Genomic DNA, 18453 nt, shown 5'->3' on the forward strand with positions numbered 1-18453 from the left:
TCATCCCATTACTATTTACCTTTGCCCTGGAAGGCACCACAATTGTAGTGAGATAGAAGAAAGAAAGAAGAGGCAATGAGAACACAAAGTGCACTCATTACAGGAGAAATGTCGATACACTTGGAAAACCCAGGGGTAAACTGAGCAACTGTTAGAAGCAATACAAAGTTAGTGGAATGGCCAGTAATCAAACTGCGGCACAGAAATAATGTCCTTCACACAGACCAAGAGCTTTGGGTCAGAGCATATTGAGACAGGCTGGGACCAGGGACTCTCTACTGGAGTGCTTGCACTTGTGCCTGGACAAACGTCTCCTGGAGCAACAGACTACAAAGAACAATAAGGGACTAAAAATAACTGTACTCATGTGAGTTTGGGACAATTATGAACAATAAGATACAAAAAGTCCACAAACCAACAGCCATTTCCGATGCGCTGGGAGCAAAAGCAGGGCACTGCGAATGATCCCTGCACACAGCACTACCAAGGGGGTGGGCAGACCACCTAAGCTCAACCCACTGATTCGCCCCATTCAAGGAACCAGCTCGCCCCTCGTCAGGGAGTGAGCAAGGGCAACTGTTTCTTGTTTTCACTCCCTTACACTGCAGCACGAGCCCCAGTAAAGCCTTGCCTGAATTTCTCGTCTAGCCTTTCATCAATTTCTATTGATTAAAGAGCCCAAGGACCTAGGATGGTAACAAAATGAAGGAAAGAGGCTATTTTCGGTGGTCACAAGAAGATAAGATACCAGGGATATGCTAACATGGAAGTGAAGATCCAGCTCAAGAAAACATCAAGATGCTTCTGAGAAACAGGAATAAATGGAAAGACATATCCTGTTCTTGGCTAGAATGACCCTATATTTTAGGATGTAAATTCTCTCTGTATTAGTCCACACCAATTTAACTGGATTCCAATAATGTCTCAAAAAGAATCAGGAAGGCAAAGGAAATAAAAAGCTAACTTTAAATTTCACATGAGAATAGTATGTGAGAATATGAGGAGAAGTCTTTAAAAAGAGCAACAAAAAAGACCAAGCCCTCTCAGTTATTAACATAAAATATAAAGCGTGATAATTAAAACAGTGTGATTCTGGCACATAAATAGACAGACCCTTTACTGGAACAGAAGAGTCCAGAAATATACCTTCGTACATATGGAAATTGACTATATGGTAAAGGCAGAATTTCAAATGGGGAAAAGAATCATTATTCAACAAATGGTGCCGGGACATTTGGATTGAAAAAAAATAATTGTTTTGCACCTGATTTCTTACGCCAAAATAACTTCCAGATGGATCAAAAATATATGAGAACATATGGAAGAATTTTAAAAATAATGCTGAAATGAGGATGGGCTTTTAAAACATTATCTAGTAACCTAGAATTCATAAAAAAGCTTGATAACTTTAACAACATAATTTTTAAAATTTCTGCACAGCAGAAAGATTATAAACAAAGTTTAATGGCAATTGAACCTGAGAAATATTACAATACAATGAAAACAAAAGACTAATTTCCTTATTCTAGAAAAAGCTCTTAAAGCCATTAAGATAAAGATCAATACTCCAACAGAAAATGGAGCAAAGAATTAAAGTTAAAAAAAAAATCTAAACAGGGACAGGACCAGGGTAAGACAGAAGAAAGTGAGAAAGGCACTCGCTGTCAGGCACCCTGAGCTCAGCACCTGAGATGGGACAGTCTTAATACAGTCGTACCCGGGGCCCCTCCCTTGCCTCAGGAATTCATTTTCTATTGCTGCATAACTAATGACCATGAGCTTAGTAGCTTCAAAGAACACACTTAATTAGCTCACAGTTTCTGTGTGTCAGGGGTTCATTCGGTTTCTGTTGGGTTCTCTGCTCAGGGTCTCAGGCTGAACTCAAGGTGTTGGGTGGGGCTACATCTCATCTGTAACCCAGGCTCTTTTGGGCTCAGTCAGGTTGTTGACAGAAACCATTCCTTGTGGTTGTAGGACTAGGTTCTCCAGGGTCTCAGGGTCCTCCCAGAGACCTTCCCTCCCCAAGGCAGTTCAGAGCATGGCTGTTGATGATTTCTTCCTCGAGACCCACAGGAAAAGCTCTCTGCTGCTTGTCTTCTTTAAAAGACTCTCCTGATTAGTTCAGGCCCACCCAGGAGACTCTCCTCTTTGATTAACTCAAAGTTAATTGATTAGTAGTAACCTCAATAATACTGTATAACTTTTTATGGTGACAGATGGGAACTAGACTTATCTTGGTGATCATTTTGTAATGTACAGAAATACTGAATCACTATGTTGTACACATGAAACTAACATAGTGTTGTAGGTCAATTATACTTCAATTAAAAAAAAACCACCCAAAGTTAACTGATTGGTAACCTAATCACTGGAGTGATATTCTATCATGTTCACAGGTCTCACTCATACTCAGGAGCAGGAGTTAATGCTACAAGGGTGGGAATCGGGAAACATCTCAGACATCTGCCCAGCATACCTCACCCTAATTGAGATACTGTTTTTAAATATATGTAAAGCTATTCACTGTCACCCTTTAAACACCCTTTTCCTGGCAGCTGTTTCACTCCTTCATGGATGGCTGCACCATCTGTGAAGTAAGGAGAAGTACAGCACCCAATCTTGGGTCTGTTGGGAGACTTGAGGGAGTTCACGTGCAGGCACTCCATAAATGGTAGCTGCTGTTATATTTCATGTCTCTGGTTGGAAGCCTGAGAGGTCAGCAGTGGTCACAGATCTGGACTTCTCTCTAACTGAGACAACACTGGATGTCCTGGGAAGACCAAGCCAGAGGAGATACCATGAACCATAGATTTGAACTCAAAATAAGGAATACACAGGACCACATATGATTGAACTGGGCTCCCCTTCAAGGAAATGGGCCAGCCTTACCCAGAAAAGACCCAGAAGCAATGATTTCTCCAGAGTCACTTAAGAGCAGCAAAGAGGGCAAGGGTGTACCCTCTGTGGCCAACTGCACTGGATTCGATCCCATATCTGACACTTAAGGCCGTGTGACTGCGGGCAAGTTCTTCAGCCCTTCTAAACCTCAACTTCCTCATCTGTAGAATGGAGCTAAGAATACTGTCTGCCCCCAGGACTGTTATGCATTAACACACTGGAACAGCGTGGAACAGTGGAGGACACCAGGCAGCCTTATCTGCTGTCATCTAGATGTTCTGGATGCAAATGTTAATCACGTGCCAGAGGCAAGGGTTCAACAAATGATTGTCATATTGTTTTCTGCCTCAGATTCTCTACTGGACCCTACAGGAGATGGAGAGGGCTTTGGGATTCTTTTCAGTCTACAGGAAGAAATTTTATTGAGGAAGCAGAACACAGCAGCACCTAAACAGGAAATCATAGAGACCCTGGAAGTTCATCCATTCATCTGCTCATTCACTCATTCAACAAGTGCTTATCTAGGACCAAACCAAGAGCTTGGCTCTGGGCTAGGAGCTGGGGATGCTGGTGATGAACAAAACAGAGAGACAGATGTGAACAAATAAATCAAATAAAACTTACATACTGTGCTGGGAATAGAAAGGGAATAGACAGGATACCATGAAGGAGAAAGAGGATAACAATGGGGGAAGGAGAGCTGAGGCCCAGGCAGGAGTAATCAGAAGCATGTCCCAGCAAGAGGCCCTGCACCTGAAGAAACTGACCGAGGCCACGTGCCAAGAGATGGGGCTGGAGACAGCAGACAGGGATGGATCACGGGGATCCTTAAAGAGCCTGATATTGAGGGTACCAAGAAGGCCCTGCCTTATGTTAATGGGGAAGTGATACACTCTGATTTACGATGTTAAGGAGTGTGCTCTCTCCCTGCCCAGTTGTAGATGAACTTCAGAGCTTCCCTCTAACTTCTAGCTGCTGTAGGCCTTGCCTGGGGGCTTTCCCTAAATGCCAGGGAATTAACATGTCCAAGCAGCCCTCAACCAGAGACCAAGGGGAGATGTGGTTATAAAGAAATACATCACATCCCTCACCTCTTGGTGTGTGTATTTCATACCATTGCTCAGAACTTTCCTGTGGAACTAAGCCCCAGTCACCCACAGCCGTGATCTGCTTGATAACACGCCCTTTATTGGCTGCCTTCCCTGTCCCACTTTCCTTTTCCCTCCAGGTGTTTCCTGGGATCCTCTCCCAGATAAACTACTGCACTAGAATCCTGGTGTCAGGGTCTGCTTGGGGGAACCAAAACCAAGACCTTCACTCCAGCTTCTATACGGAGATCAGATGGGTGGGGACAGAAGTGGAGGCAAGGACACAAGTTAGGGGTCACTTACGTCAGTCCAGGTAAGAAAAGATGGTGGTCTGGACCAGGATGGTGGCAGCTGAGGCTTTCTGGGGTCTGGACTTTCCAGAACATGAAGGCCCTCCATAAGCAGAGGCTGCAGAATGACTTCTGTGAGGGAAGCAACTCACTGAGCTCTCCACAGCTCACTCACCCAGACCAGCCAATCACACACGCTCCAAGAGGAAGCAGCATGTGAGACAAGAAGCCCTCTTTAAAAAGGAAAAACAGAAATGTACCCAGTCCCACTGAACTTCCTTCCCCACCTCTGGCCTCTGGGTAGAACGCCCTCTTGGGTCCAGGAACAACACCCCTCGGGTTGGAATTGGCTTATAGGAGATGTGATGGTCACAGTTCCTCCAGAACATAGTTGGCTGTGCCACCTTCACTGTCCCCAGAGGAGAAGGACTTTGTGCCTCTCACCAGAGTGAATGCAACTCTGGCTGCAAATGGCCCCTGACATGAAGTTGAATAGAGCTCTTTGAGCCCCTCCCACCAACACACATACACACTCTCCCACCCGCTGCATCCAGCCGGGCAGAACCAGCTCCTCCCTGACACGGTCTTACTTTCCCCTGTGACGCAGCCCAGGGTGAGGTGGGAGGTACTCACTCACTATCAGTACTTTTTCATAGAGAAACCAGATTATTAATCAAGAACACCATCCTGGTCACAACGGCCTGCTGAAACTGGTCTTAGACTTATCATTCACTGGAAATAGCACATGCTATTGGCACCCGCTCCACTCATCTCCCCTTGGCACTCACTACTCCTATGCATGCCCACGGCTTTCTACAAGTGCCTGCAGCCCTCTGTTTTGCCCCTTTCTGGCTGCAGGAGCACACGTGGCTGGCCAGCACATGGGTCACGCTAGAAGTGCCAGGAAGTCAGCGCCGTTGGGAGCAGCCTCAACCACTGATGGGCAAATAGCCCAGCTTCTTTGGCCCTTGGGTGGGATGACTTAAGGCATGTTCTACATACTTCTCTAGCAGTCTCAGCGGGACTGAGCCCCAGTTGCCCACAGCAGTGTCTGGACACCATATGGAGAATATGTGGGTTGATGTGAACGGTCTGCATGTATGTAGCTATAGCACCTGTGGGCATCTAAGGTTCATGTGTAAGTGTACAATGTGTATGTGACTGATTTGACTATCGTCCCATAAATATTTGCTCCTCTTCCCTGCCACTCTAGGCAGAGTGTATTTCCCTTCCCTAACACCGGGCTTGGCCATTGACTTACTTTGGCCAATGGAATATTAGCAGAAGTGTCATCGGCAGAGGCCTTACATGTGCTTCTGCAGTTTGGTGGAGCCCTTGGGCTTCTTCTACTCCCCATGAGAAGAGTTTGCCCCGAGTAGTGCTGCCTCTTCAGCCTGGGCTCAGAATAAGAAATGATGAGCAGACCTGAACCCACAGCCTGGAGCCAAGCTCAACTAAGCCCAGCTGACCCACAGCCCCTGAAGCAAGAAATCAAGTGTTGGTTTTCAAGCCACTGAGTTGTGGAGAGCTTTGTTACATGGCATTATTTCAGCAATGACTAATACAGAATCCTATGGGGGATTTGCAAAGCACAGGGTATGATTTGTGGGGGTATAAGGAACATATCTGGGCACAGTGTTTGTGTATTTTGTGTCTGGGTAAATGCTATGTTGTGATACACAAACACAGAATAACAAGGGTTTATACTGGATGAAACAAAACAAACAAGCAGGCATACCGCAGAGCGGGCTGTGTGTGGAGCTGGTACCTGGCTCCTGGTCAGAAGGTATCTGAAGTTCCTGGGTTGGGAAACTAACAGCCCCACCTCTCTCCAACTTGCCCGTGGTTTCTAGGAGTCGGCATCCGCCAGACAGGCATTAGACTTGCCTGGTGTTCAGCAGACCAAGGAAGAGGTGGCACAAGGCCAGCTGAGTTGCTTCTGACCACACCCCTAACCTGCATGTGCTTTGGCTGCTGAACCTTCCATCCCCACGGCAGGGCTTGGCAGCTGCAGAAGGGCCCCACAGCGCAACCTCCAGAGACAGACAGAGGGGCTCTGTGTGGGCAGAAAGCTGCTGAATGCACACCAGAGAGACCGGGGCTTTGCAAGGAGAGGCCTGTAAGCTCAAGGCCTTGGGGCATCCCTGCAGGCGTCCCCTTTTCTCGCCCTCATTCATGGCCAGCTGAAGAGGACTCTGAGTAAGAGGGTGAGCTCCAGAGTCAGACTGTCCAGACTGTGTCTCAGTTCCACCAGGCATGACCCTGGGCAAGTAACTTAACCTCTCTAGGCCTCAACTGTTCAACTTTAAAATTACGGAGAAATGTAGTATCTCGCTAGTAAAATTGCCATGAGGATTAGATGAGCTAATTCCTGTAAAGTGCTGGAGACAGTGCCTGTTTATTACTGATCTTGGGCCACCGCAAGCACTGTATTAAGTACATCACGTGAATGAACTTGCACGCAGAACCACACAAGGTCAGTGACGTCACCTGATGGAGGCCAGGCTCCCTTGAAACAAGAATTCAAGTGAAAGCAGTTTATTCGCAAGCTACTTCAAAACACAAGCAAGGAGAGGAGAAGTAAGACATGGAAGGCCAGCAAAGACCACTGTGGGTAATGGGCTCAGTCCTAGGAGGGAACTCTGAGAGATATGTGGAATACACACCACAGAGATACCCCAGCCAGGGAGCTGGGGCTTTTACACACCAGCTCCCATCAGTCACAGGAGGGCTGCTCCTGGAAGGAGCATGACCAGCTCTCCCAGTGGACCTAGGACTGTACATCTGCAGTCTGGGAAACTCCTCCATCCCAAACTGCATGGCTGGTCACACTATTGGGATGGTGTTAATCCTTGTCCCTCAGCCTGTCACACACTGGACAGAGCAGGCTCAGGGCCCAGAGCAAGCCTGAAGATGCAGGTGCTGGCAATCAGGAGCTACCAAGTGCTAAAATGGTCAGGCCCAAGAGCATGAGATCAGGACACTCAGTCCCACTTAGAGGTGGGAGAAGTGAAGCTCAGAGAGGCAAAGTAATTGGCTCAATGTCACACAGTGGGAAGTGGCCTGTGGGCGAGGGGTTCAAATACAGGTCTGTCTGATACCAAAGCACATGCCAACCACCAGGCCTCATGCTCCTCCCTCCACAAAGCAGCCATGAGACACAGCCTAGAGGAGCTGGAAATATCACAGAAGACCAGCTAACCCAGTGTCTGGAGACAAACATCCACAGGCAGACAGGTAACGTCCGTATTTGTGGATGGCTGTCAGACAATAAGGAAGCATGATCTTTGGCCAAAAGGAGAGTTTGGCAGCCTTTAAAGGGGATAGCAGCTACTCAGCTCAGGTTGATTCCTCATTAGAATGAATTATCCAGTGTTTCAAAGGAAGCAGGATTTTCATAGGGAATTTCTAAAGTATCAAAAGAGATCTAAGAATTTTCTAAAATGCATTTCAAACCAATCTTGTATGGACCAAACAGAGAATATCAGCCCCTGGCTACATGGTTGTGGCCTTGAACTTGTCCTAAGGCTCATTCACTCATCCCAGGAGGTAAATTTAGGGCTAGTGTTGATCTCTTTTCTCAATAGGGGTCCCTGAAGAAATGGAGGCTGGCTTAGTATACATTTAATTCACATATCCACCTACTTCGCACTTTAATAATTTTTTTGTCTTTGTTTCTTTCTGGTCACATTTTTCCTATCCATGTCTCTGTGGCTGACATCCAGCTCACAGGCCCTGGAACAGTCACACTGGTTGCTAGCAGGCCAGTTAGTAAATAGCTGATGCCTGCAGTCCCCCTTTTAACCCTTGTGCCCTGATCACCCAACCCCCTTTCCTAGGACTCCCAAAAACTCCAGAGTTAACTCCTGGCGCAGCAGGAACTTCAGCTGACCCTGGGGCTTCCTTCTCATTCTTCAGGGCCCAAGCTGATCAATATTATCCCTTTATCTCTCCCTTTCCCATTCTTTCTCTCCTCTGGCTCAACTCTCTTTTTCAAATTACACACCCATCTTGAGTCCTTCTTGATTCAAGGATAAAACATTGCAAGCAGTAGTGTGCTAATAAGTGTTTAACAATCAGCTCTCTGGGTTTGGGGTTAGCAGATACAAACTACTCCATGCAAAACAAATCAACAACAAGGTCCTACAATATAGCACAGGGAAGTGTATTCAACAGCTTGTAAATCCTATAATGCCTGTCATGAAAAAGAATATATATATGTATAACTGAATCAGCATCCTGTACACAAGAAACTAACACATTGTAAATCAACTGTACTTCAATAAAAAACAAACAAAAAAACCAATCAGCCCTCCAAAAATGGGAGAAATCCTGATTTGTAGCATCTGCTGATTCCCATGGTACAAGCACTCCTACCCTGGCCAATTTCAAGTTACCAGCATGGCTGAATGTGGAGTTAACAAGAGATGTGCAGTAGCTCAGCAATATACAGTATTTATTAGATGCATGCAAATAAACTTAAGAGCTCAAATAATAGTAAAATGTAAAATAATTATGAAGTGATGGAGTTTGGAGTATTTATTACCTTTGTTTCTACAGAATTTATTATTTTGCTAGTTCATATAATTTAAATTTGAATAATGCCTGTGTTTTGCATCCAGGTCACAAAATTCTGGAAAATTTCAGTAAGAAGCTCTTGTAAGCTGATAGGAGCTGGTGCCAGCACACCACTGGATGAATAAACACAGAGGTAGAAAAATAAAAACAGATGCTTGGTGATCAAAAGCCAAAGACTATGGGGAGAGTCACCAGCCATCCTCATGTGGCCAATTCCGGCGTCTCAATTCACCCCGAATCCCCTACCTCACCGCTCCGTACCACTACCCTGCCTGGCCCCACCTACCTGCAGCAGGAAGTCGAAGAGTGCCAGGCGTGCCCACTCGGCGTGAGGGATATCCAGGCATGGAGCCTTGCCCGGCCGGCTGCAACCATCTGCCAGCAGGGCCTGGTACTGCAGCCAGCCCAAGGCCAGAGAGTTCTGGTCATCGTCTGGGTCACCCAGGTGCTGCACATCTGGTGCCCACCAGATGACGGGCCTCGTGCCACCATCTGTGAAGCGGTAGGGCAGCAGGGGGCTGTGGAAGCTCCTGGCCACAGCGGGTAGGCTCCGGTGCAGCCCCAGCACACGGTCCAGGTGGAAGGACAGGACTTCCAACAGGTCCCCAGGCCTCTTGATCAGGCCACAGAGCCCCTGGGAGCAGAGCTGGCTGAGCCTACGAGATACATCCTGAAGGGCACCCTTAGTGGAGAAGCCGACCTGCAGAATCTGCCCATGGCCAGGGACTCTGGCTTTGCCCACCACCTCCCCCTGGGCCAGCAGCTGGAGGGTCTGCACATCATGCTCTGTGAGCCATGGGGGGACCTGCCCACCTGTCCTTGAGCTGCTCAACAGTCCAGGGGGCTCAGCATCACACCAGATGGACCCCTGAAGCTCCCCAACAGAGCCAGGCCACCAACGAGCCCCTGTGGCCGGTGCAGGACCCCCTGTTTGTCGTCCACTAGTTGAGGTTCTGCTCCCCGCTCCTGGCAGATCCTCGCCTTCCACTGGATGGGGCCGGAGGGTAAGGCCAGCAGTAGTTCTCCAAGCCAGAAATGCTGCTGTGTCATGCCCTGCAAGGGGGCCATCTGAGGTGCCTGTCTCATTCTGTGCTTCCTGGAGGGGGCTGTCATGCCAGGGGGGGTCCAGGTCTCTGGCTCCTGGACTCCTGACATCATTCTCCCTTGGGAGCACAAGATGCCGGGTACTAAGTCTCAAATCTCCTGATGGTGCCAAAGTAACATCCCTCCTGACTCTCCCTGGACGCCTACTGTCCCTGCCAGGGGACTGCCTGCTGCTATCCATGCTCCCTCCGTGGCCTTGCTCCGCAGCACACACCAGGATGGAATTCTCAGGGAAAGCCCAGCCTCTTCGGAACCTTAGGTTTCTTGCCTGCTGCCTCCGACTGGAGCTCAGAGCCTGCCGGCTGTTGGGAGCAAGAATGCTGGTTACCCCCTGGGGCTCCACAGGACCAGGGGCTGGGCCAGCACTTGGATGCTGCAGTGGGAAGCGGGTGACAGCCACCACAGACAGAGTCATCAAGAGACAGAACACCATCACCAACCGCCTCTTGCCACGAAGCCTTCTCCAGAGCCAGGATGCCTATGGGACAGCATAGAAAAAGAATGCTTGAGACCCGTGAAAACATCAGTCCCAACCCACAAAACAACGTGGACAGTGGATGAAAGAACATCTTGGGTGTATGAAGCCCTTTGAAGAGTGTCATGGAGCCGGAAGAGAAGTGGCCCACCGATTTCTAGCAGTCAGAGAGAGAGGGGGGAAGGGATCACTAGGTCAAATAGAAGTTCTCCACTTTATAATTTACCCACCACCTTCCCCATCTCCAGACATGCCTCTCCTTCTGTTCCCAAGCTGCTGAAAGGCAGCACCATCTACCCAGATACCCAAGCCAGAAGCCTGGGCCTGACCTCTATTCCACCCTTTCCTCTGCCCCACATATCCAAGTCTGGCAAATTTTTCCTCCTAAACATCTCTTGAATCATCCATTTCTCATTGGCCTCATCTGCTTTACCAGGACAGCTTATTGGTCCCTTTGCCTCCACTCCTGCTCCTCTGCAACCCAGTCTTCACACACTGGGTGGATCATACATCCTTCAAAGCCTCTTTGGAGACAGTCTGAATGCCTGAAATGCTCAAACCATGCTGAACCTCTTTCAGCTCTGGACAGTGCCAGGCCCTCTCTGTCTCCATACTTGATACTGCTCTTTCTTCTGCTTGGAACATTCCCTTCCTCCCTGTTCTCATTTTTTAGGTCTCAGCTGAGACACCACCTCCCCCAGGAAGCCTCCCGTGGAAGCTGCACAATGGGCTGGTTGCCCTAGCTATGTGCTCCCATCACATGTTATTCCTCCCCAAGCACAGCCCTTCCCTCTGTACTGTATCTGATCATTTGATGTCTGCTTCTCCAAATGGATGGCGGGACACTGGCTCACTTGCTGTTGTACCTCAGGACTGTCATGGTGCCCAGCACAGAGCACTCTCCATGACATGAGCCACCAGATAACAGGGGTTATCAGGGAGGTGCAAACGCTGTTTCCTGGCCTAGGGCACTCAAGTCCGCTGATGAGAAGCCTCCTCCAATCTCTGGGGTTCTTCTCTGTTTGGGGCTCCAGGGGACTTTTAGAAGATGCTTTTTGTGTTCCATGTTATGTTCCCCTTGGCCCTGGACTGATTCCAGCTGCCCTCACAGTGGACAATCCCTCTGCACACTGCCAGCATCCCACTTCAAGTGCCTGAATCATTCCCTGCGTTCCTGCCCACTCTCAGGGAGGCACAGAGGAAATTAACATCTTTGGGGACAACCCTCAACCAACAGGGGACAAAAGTCAGTGGATAAATGCCCAGCCTCCATCCTTCAAAGGGGCAATTCTGAGAGACATTCTGTAATGGTGCCACAGAACATCCCCAGTGGAACTGAGCCTCTTTTCCATAAAACAGATGATCCTTGTCACCCCGAGATGCCTGTAGCTGATGATCCTTTTGAAATGAGATTCTAAATTTTTGTCCTGATTAGATATATTTTTAATTTGTTCTTTATTATTATTTAAAACACACCCACATATGTGTAATACACATAAAATATCATTGTGAGAAACCCAAATAATACCTTTGACCCTCCATAATCCCAGATTCCACATCCCCAGATTTAATTAACTGCGGATCTAATTACTGATGTTAACTTCTCAACTGTGTATCAGTTACTGTGTAAGTTATTATTTCCTGTAATCCTCACAACAACATAGGGAAATGGGAATTATTTAAATCCTATTTTACAGATGAGAAAACTGAAAGGTCCAGAGTTACACAGCTGGCAAAATACCAGTATTTTTAATTTAAACAAGAAGTAGAAATGGCCATGGACAAAGAAATCTGTTTGGGCGTTTTTTTCCTTCTAAAAAGAAAACTATGTTTTCAAGTTGGATTCATAATCTGGAATCCCAAAGTTTTGAATACCACTAGGGAAAAATAAATCATCTTTTAAAAATGTTTCAAGAAGATACGCTGTTTTGATCCTTCTCTCGGCCTCCCTTGGCTTCAGACAACCTGGGGAAAGTTGGCAATCGTGTGGTTGTACAGAGAGAAAGGTTCAAAACGGCCATGAGCAGATGTCCCAGCAGGGCCACCCAAGTAAAGCTTTTGGGAAAAGAAAACCCGCTTTGATCAAATTGTAAAAAAATCATCTGAAGAGAACATTCAGATGAATAATAAAGAGCACATTAGAGAAAGGAGAAAAGGGCGTGACACACAATGTACTAGAAAGCTTGCTAGTGGAACCCGACTGGCCCCACTGCTGCACACTTGCCAGTGGAACCCGCCTCCAAGTGTCCCCGCCCAAAACACATGCACTGTCTTCTCTTCCCTGCGATGCTGGTGGCAGGAGGGAAAGAAGAATGGTGTGACCTTCACTGTCTGGTTCTACAGCTGCTCTGTTTCCCTCCTCAAACCCCCCGCCTCCCACCCTTTCACCAAGACTCCCCCTTAATCCCTCAGAGAAGATGCCCTCCAGCTCAGCAGTCACATCTGCTCACAGACACAGAGGAAGAGGAGTGAAAACAGAAGGTGGCCAGAAAAATGGGGGCTTTGGGGAAGACCCCACTGAGTTCCAGATCAGCCCGTGCCCTTTTGGGCTGTTACAACAGGCAAGATACACAACCTCTCTGCCCCATTTCCTCGGTTACAAAATGGGAGAAAAATGAGATAATTCTTCCCTCCAAAGACTGGCATGAGAGAGAAATGAGTCAAAATATAGAAGGGGCTCACCACATGATTTGGTACATTCACATGTGTGGTGGGATCAGGATTTCTGCCCCCACTTTCTGAATCCCCTCTATTTTTCTGGGATCTGAAAAATATCCACCACCACCTCTTCCCGGGTTTTGGCCTATTTTACTGGGGATATTTGGGAGCACAGCTCAAGGTAGAGGCAGAAAGAGAAATTCTTTCATCATAAAACCACATGTGTAAGTCAGGAGGAGGCCACCTGGGCAGTGAGAAAGCCTTACAGAGGCTCCATCCAAAGATAACCAGGATGGAAGAGAAAGGAATCACTTTGCTTAAAAGAGTGTGGGAAGCTGAGGAGGAAGGAAATACGCAGAGGGGCCAAAAGAAAAACACTGAGATTTCAAAAAGGGTGGGGTCTAGGTTCCCTAACAACTGGAGGAAGGGGATACAGGAGAACAGTAAAGAGCCCAGCCCACTGAGAAGCTGGGGGCTGTGCCGGGTTGGGGACAGGAGCCACCACCAAACTCCCCATCATAGTCTTCATACAGGGTGGAAGCAGCTCCTAAACATGAAGTGAAAGACAGTGTCATTGATGGAATCATTTATTCACTCTTCTTCCTTCCCCCTCACTTGCCATGGTCATTGAAGATGGACTACACTTTCCCACCCCGTCTTTGACTTCAGTCATGTGACTTGCTTTTGCCAATGGGATGTAAGTGGACGTAACCAATGCCACATCTTACTGCAGGTTCTAAATGTGCTTGTGTGATGTGATGTGCCTCCCTGCAAACTCGTCCTCCACCATGAGAGGAGCACGTCCCAGGCAAGGCCCCTGGAGCAGACGTGTACCCAGTGCCCAGCCTGGACTCAACCCAGCCATACCCGCTGGGCCCAGCCAATGCACAGCCTTGTAACCAAGAGAAGGATGTACACTGTCAATCACTGTGATTGTGAGGTTGTTTCCTACACAGCATTATCACAGCAAACCCTAACTAATACAGATCCTTTGGTGATTTCTCGTGGGCTCAGTGTGGGCCCAAAGTGGGCCCTTGGTCAGAAAACAGTAAGGCAGTTTTGTAATGAAGCATAGTGTCCTTCCCTTGACTAGTAAGGGCAGAGTGTTGTCACTACAGATGGGGCTCAGGCTGTGATGATGATGATTGCACAACCTGGTCACAGATACGTCCCAGGAACCAGTTTCCCCCTGAAATGGGCAGATGGTATGGAGGACATCTTCTGTCAAAGGGAAACCAGAGAGGTCCTTTGAGAAGAGCTTTTTGGAAAAATTCCAACAGACATTGGTGACCTCTGCACAGAAACAGTTTGAGAAATGAAGACATCCGGAGAAAAAGACTCAATTACACTTTGTACCATAACTGCCAGCAGAAGACTTTTTCTAATTCCTAAAGGGTCACAGGGAAAGGAATGCGCTTCTGACTGGGAAAACCAGTCAGGACTTTGCCTCACTTTGGGGCACCAGCTCTCCCTTCCCCAGACCGCCTCCCAGAATGCCCTGCTCTAAACTCGACATCCAGGCTCAACAACTAAGCCTCCGACCAGCTGCGGCACAGGAGCCGGCTGGCAGAGGCAGATGTAACCATCTCTTCTCAACTCACAGATGTCAGACAAAAATGACAAAAACTTGGTCCTCCACTGACCTGCTGTGGGGGATGGAATAACATGCAGGCAGGGAGAGTAGAGAGAAGACAGAGAGTGCATGTTCCTCTCCCCATCACCACAAGAGACAGAATCACAAAGCACCTGTAAAGTGTTTCTTGGTGGGAGTTTCCTGGGTGGGAGAAGGAGCAGAGGGAAGCCACATAAGGTCTGTGTGTGTAGGGGGGATGGCTATGATTCTGGAGTCATTACTAAAGGTGTGACAACCCCTTCTGTTCTGTCCCCCGACCTCTGCCCTCTCCTGCAAGCAGCCCCCACTGGCTGATCACTGATTCATCACTACTCACACTCTGAGTAAGACTGGCAGAGATTTTGCAATTTGGAGTTTCTGTTCCATTTTTTTAAGGTCAGTTAGATAATTTTCATAATAAAACCATGGCTGGAGTGAGAGGGAATACATAAGCATATTTTCAGAGGGCAGGATTAAAACCACATGTGAGTCCTGTGACTAACACTGCAGCCCGGACCTGGTCAAACTCTGCTTCTCTTGGCTGAACCCAGAATCAGGCCCCAGGCAAGGGGAGCTGGACTGGCACAAACTTTTGGGGACAAAGGTGACAGGCACAGCCTGTTAGAACTTCCAGGCACATGGCGTCCCTCTCATAGTCTGATCTCTGGGGCCTGGAAGGCTGGAGCTGTTCATTCCACTGTGGGCAGAACCCCCAGGCTGCCTGTCTCCTAAGCCATCACCCAGCCAGGCCCCTTGCTCAGAGCTGGGATTTTCCTTCCACGTCAGCAACTCCAAGACAAGAAAGGATTTTTGCCCCTGTAATTTCTGGCCCGGCCAATCTCCTTGGGGGAAAAACCCAAAGGAATGATAACTAACATTTCTTCGGTGTTTGCTACGTGCCTGAGACTATTTGAGGAACTTAACTTCTATTAACTCATTTCATCTGTAGGCCAGTCTTACGAGGTAGGTATGAGGATTATTATCCCATTTTACAGGTGAGGAAAACAAGGCACAGAGAATCGGGGTGACTGAAAGCTCACAGAAAGCAACACCATGATAGGCACCCAGGTCGTCTGGCTCCAGAGCCAGTGACCTAATAGCTGGGTCACTCTGGGAAGGAGCTGCCACCCATAGCCCCTGCTCTAGCCCTGATTCTGAAGGACTGCACGGGGTCTCAGGGGTGGGCCCTGCTCTTAAAGGTTTACCTCTCTGGGATTGGTCAGTTCATCTGTAAACTGAGGCTTGAGTGAGATCAAGGGTAGGTGGCAGCCTTTTTGCACTAGGGTAAATTGAGGGAAAATAAAAATGTCTCCAGGCTACATTTATTTTTCTTTCAAGATAAAAGTAACTTTATTGTGTTACATGCCCTATTTTATCAAATAGAACATCAGTGAGAAAATGCCACCATTTGACCCACTCAAATCTGGGCATACTTGAGAGGGAACATCAGAAGCAGGTTTCCAATAATGCGTTATCCTCAAATTAGGTCTAGGGCTGATCTCAAAAGTAGGCAGGTTCTCTGCCTCATGCTCCTTCCAGAAGAAGATGGTGCACAAGTTCCTTTTGGCTCAAGTACTCTCAAATCTGTAACCAGGAAACTGAACATATCCGACTAGAGAAGTGAATACAGCAGATTCTGTTAACAACAGCCACTTACCAAGAACATACCACACACCAGGCACGCTCAAAACCCCACCAGGTATGTACTAATATAATGACTTTACAATTATAGAAATTAAGATTTAGAGAAGCTCCTTGCTCAGGCTCACAGAGCTGACCAGTGACAGGCAGGATTTGAATTTTTCCCAAAACGCATGTGCTTTTCACTCTACCACCTCCAAAGTCTTGGGAGACAGAGGTGAGTTTAGGGAGAGGCTACACATAGGAAAGGAGCCTGAGATTTTCCTGCCTCTTTCAACTTCCTGTGGCTTCACGCCATCTTGACTGGCAGCACTTCAGTGGGCACTAAGTCTAAGAAGCTAGCTCAGTCTTACAAGCAATGGTCCACACAGTGTGTTTTTAAGGACAAATAAAAGTCCTTGAAAGTGAAAATCTCTATCATACTAAGTGAAGTAAATCAGACAGAGAAAGACAAATATTGTATGATATCACTTATATGTGAAATCTTTAAAAATGATACAGATGAACTTATTTACAAAACAGAAACAGACCCACAAACAATAGAAAACAAACTTATGGTTACCAAAGGGGAAAGGGGGGATGGATAAATTAGGAGTTTGGGATTAGTAAATACAAACTACTATATATAAAATAGATACACAATAAGGTCCTACTGTATAGCACAGGGAACCATATTCAATGGAAAAGAATCTGAAAAAGAATATTTAACTGAATCATTTTGCTATACACCTGAAACTAACACAACATGTAAATCAACTATACTTCAATTTTTTAAAAAATGAAAATCTCTTTTGATTGCCTCTTCACCCTTCCTTATTCAAGGACACCCCTCTCTGCCCAAGTAAATGCGCTCCTTGGCACATCTGAAGAAAAGCACTTCGAACATGTAAAGGCACTATGGATATTTGGCCTTGAGGTATTTATGGCAGAGAGGGGTGCTAAAGGTTCATGATGGGGGAGGCGGGGTAATTTGAAGTTCTCCTGAGACTGAGACTTGAAACTCATTTACTCCAAGCAAGTGAGTCCATGGCTGTCTGCCCAGGTTCTGCCACTTAGCTTCCAAAGCATAACTTTAGGGACACGGTAACCTGTGTGATATGACAGAAACCTCTGGCTGAACAATGGCAATAGCTAGTACTGGAGATAGAAATGAAGATCAAGTGAAGTCTCAGAAAGTGGTGGTTCTTGTTCTGGGGAGAGAGCCCCAGAAAATCTCAGCTTTAAAAACAATAAAGAGAAGAATGTTACATTTCAAGATGGCAGAAATCTATGATCCAAATGAACTCTCCACACCCTCATGGTAATAAGAAAAGCAATTCAAGAAATTATTTCAGCAAAGGTTTCAGCCAAAATAAAAATTATTTTTTTAGAACAGTAATAGAAATCAAAATTTCAACTCTCTCTGCCCACTTTGCTGCATTTTATTTAAAATGTAAAAGGTCATAAGGTGTTTTCAGATCTGGGGATTTGAGAAAGCCTAAAAGCAAGCATTAGAGTTCTATTCAAGGACACTGCCTGGCAGGAAGAAGGCTCAGTGGGGACGCGGGGCTGGGGGGGGGGGGGGGTGCGGTAACACGTGAGCCTGGGTTTACTTTTTCAGTCTTTCTTGTTCACTATAGTGGTTTCTGTCATTGGCAACTGAGCTGTTATCTATCACTGCCTGGAAACCAACACATTACTGGAGCACCATGGAATGGAGGATGTGAGAAAGCTATGTGATGTCAGGCACTTATGAAACCCTCAGGGCACCAGTGTGGGGATTCAAGGCACCTAAGGCAGAAGAAGGCAGGCAGCCTCCTCCAAAGGGATAGTATAGGACTGAGGCATGGAACCCTTTCATTCTGAGTACTCCTTTAGGCCAGGCACAGGGACAGGAAACAGGAATGCCCGTGTGAGGAAGGCTTGGCACCACCCTCAAGTAACTCATTGTCTCACTGTGAAAATGCAAATGATACAACCATTTGCACTGCACCAGTTTTGGCCACCCCAAAGCTCCCCACAGAACTGGCCTTGCCTACAACCAGGACATCTATCTTTCCAAGCTTGAAGAGGTGAAACTGGCAGAGTCTGGAAAGCCAAGGAGAAGAGCTGGGTGCCACTCCCCAAGGA

The 18453-nt window shown here is 47.2% G+C and overlaps 1 protein-coding gene across 3 annotated transcripts in view; it reads right to left on the minus strand.

Moving 5' to 3' along the window:
* GASK1A (golgi associated kinase 1A) overlaps positions 1-18453 on the minus strand; it is an 82983-nt gene that overhangs the window by 30361 nt on the left and 34169 nt on the right. For all 3 annotated transcript variants that reach the window (XM_014556425.2, XM_032459104.1, XM_032459105.1), the window contains one exon: positions 9141-10436. In XM_014556425.2, coding sequence (XP_014411911.1) covers positions 9141-10436 — 1296 coding nt within the window. The remainder of the gene's footprint in view (positions 1-9140; positions 10437-18453) is intronic.

This window comes from Camelus ferus, chromosome 17 (assembly GCF_009834535.1).
Source record: "Camelus ferus isolate YT-003-E chromosome 17, BCGSAC_Cfer_1.0, whole genome shotgun sequence".
NCBI lineage: Eukaryota > Metazoa > Chordata > Mammalia > Artiodactyla > Camelidae > Camelus > Camelus ferus.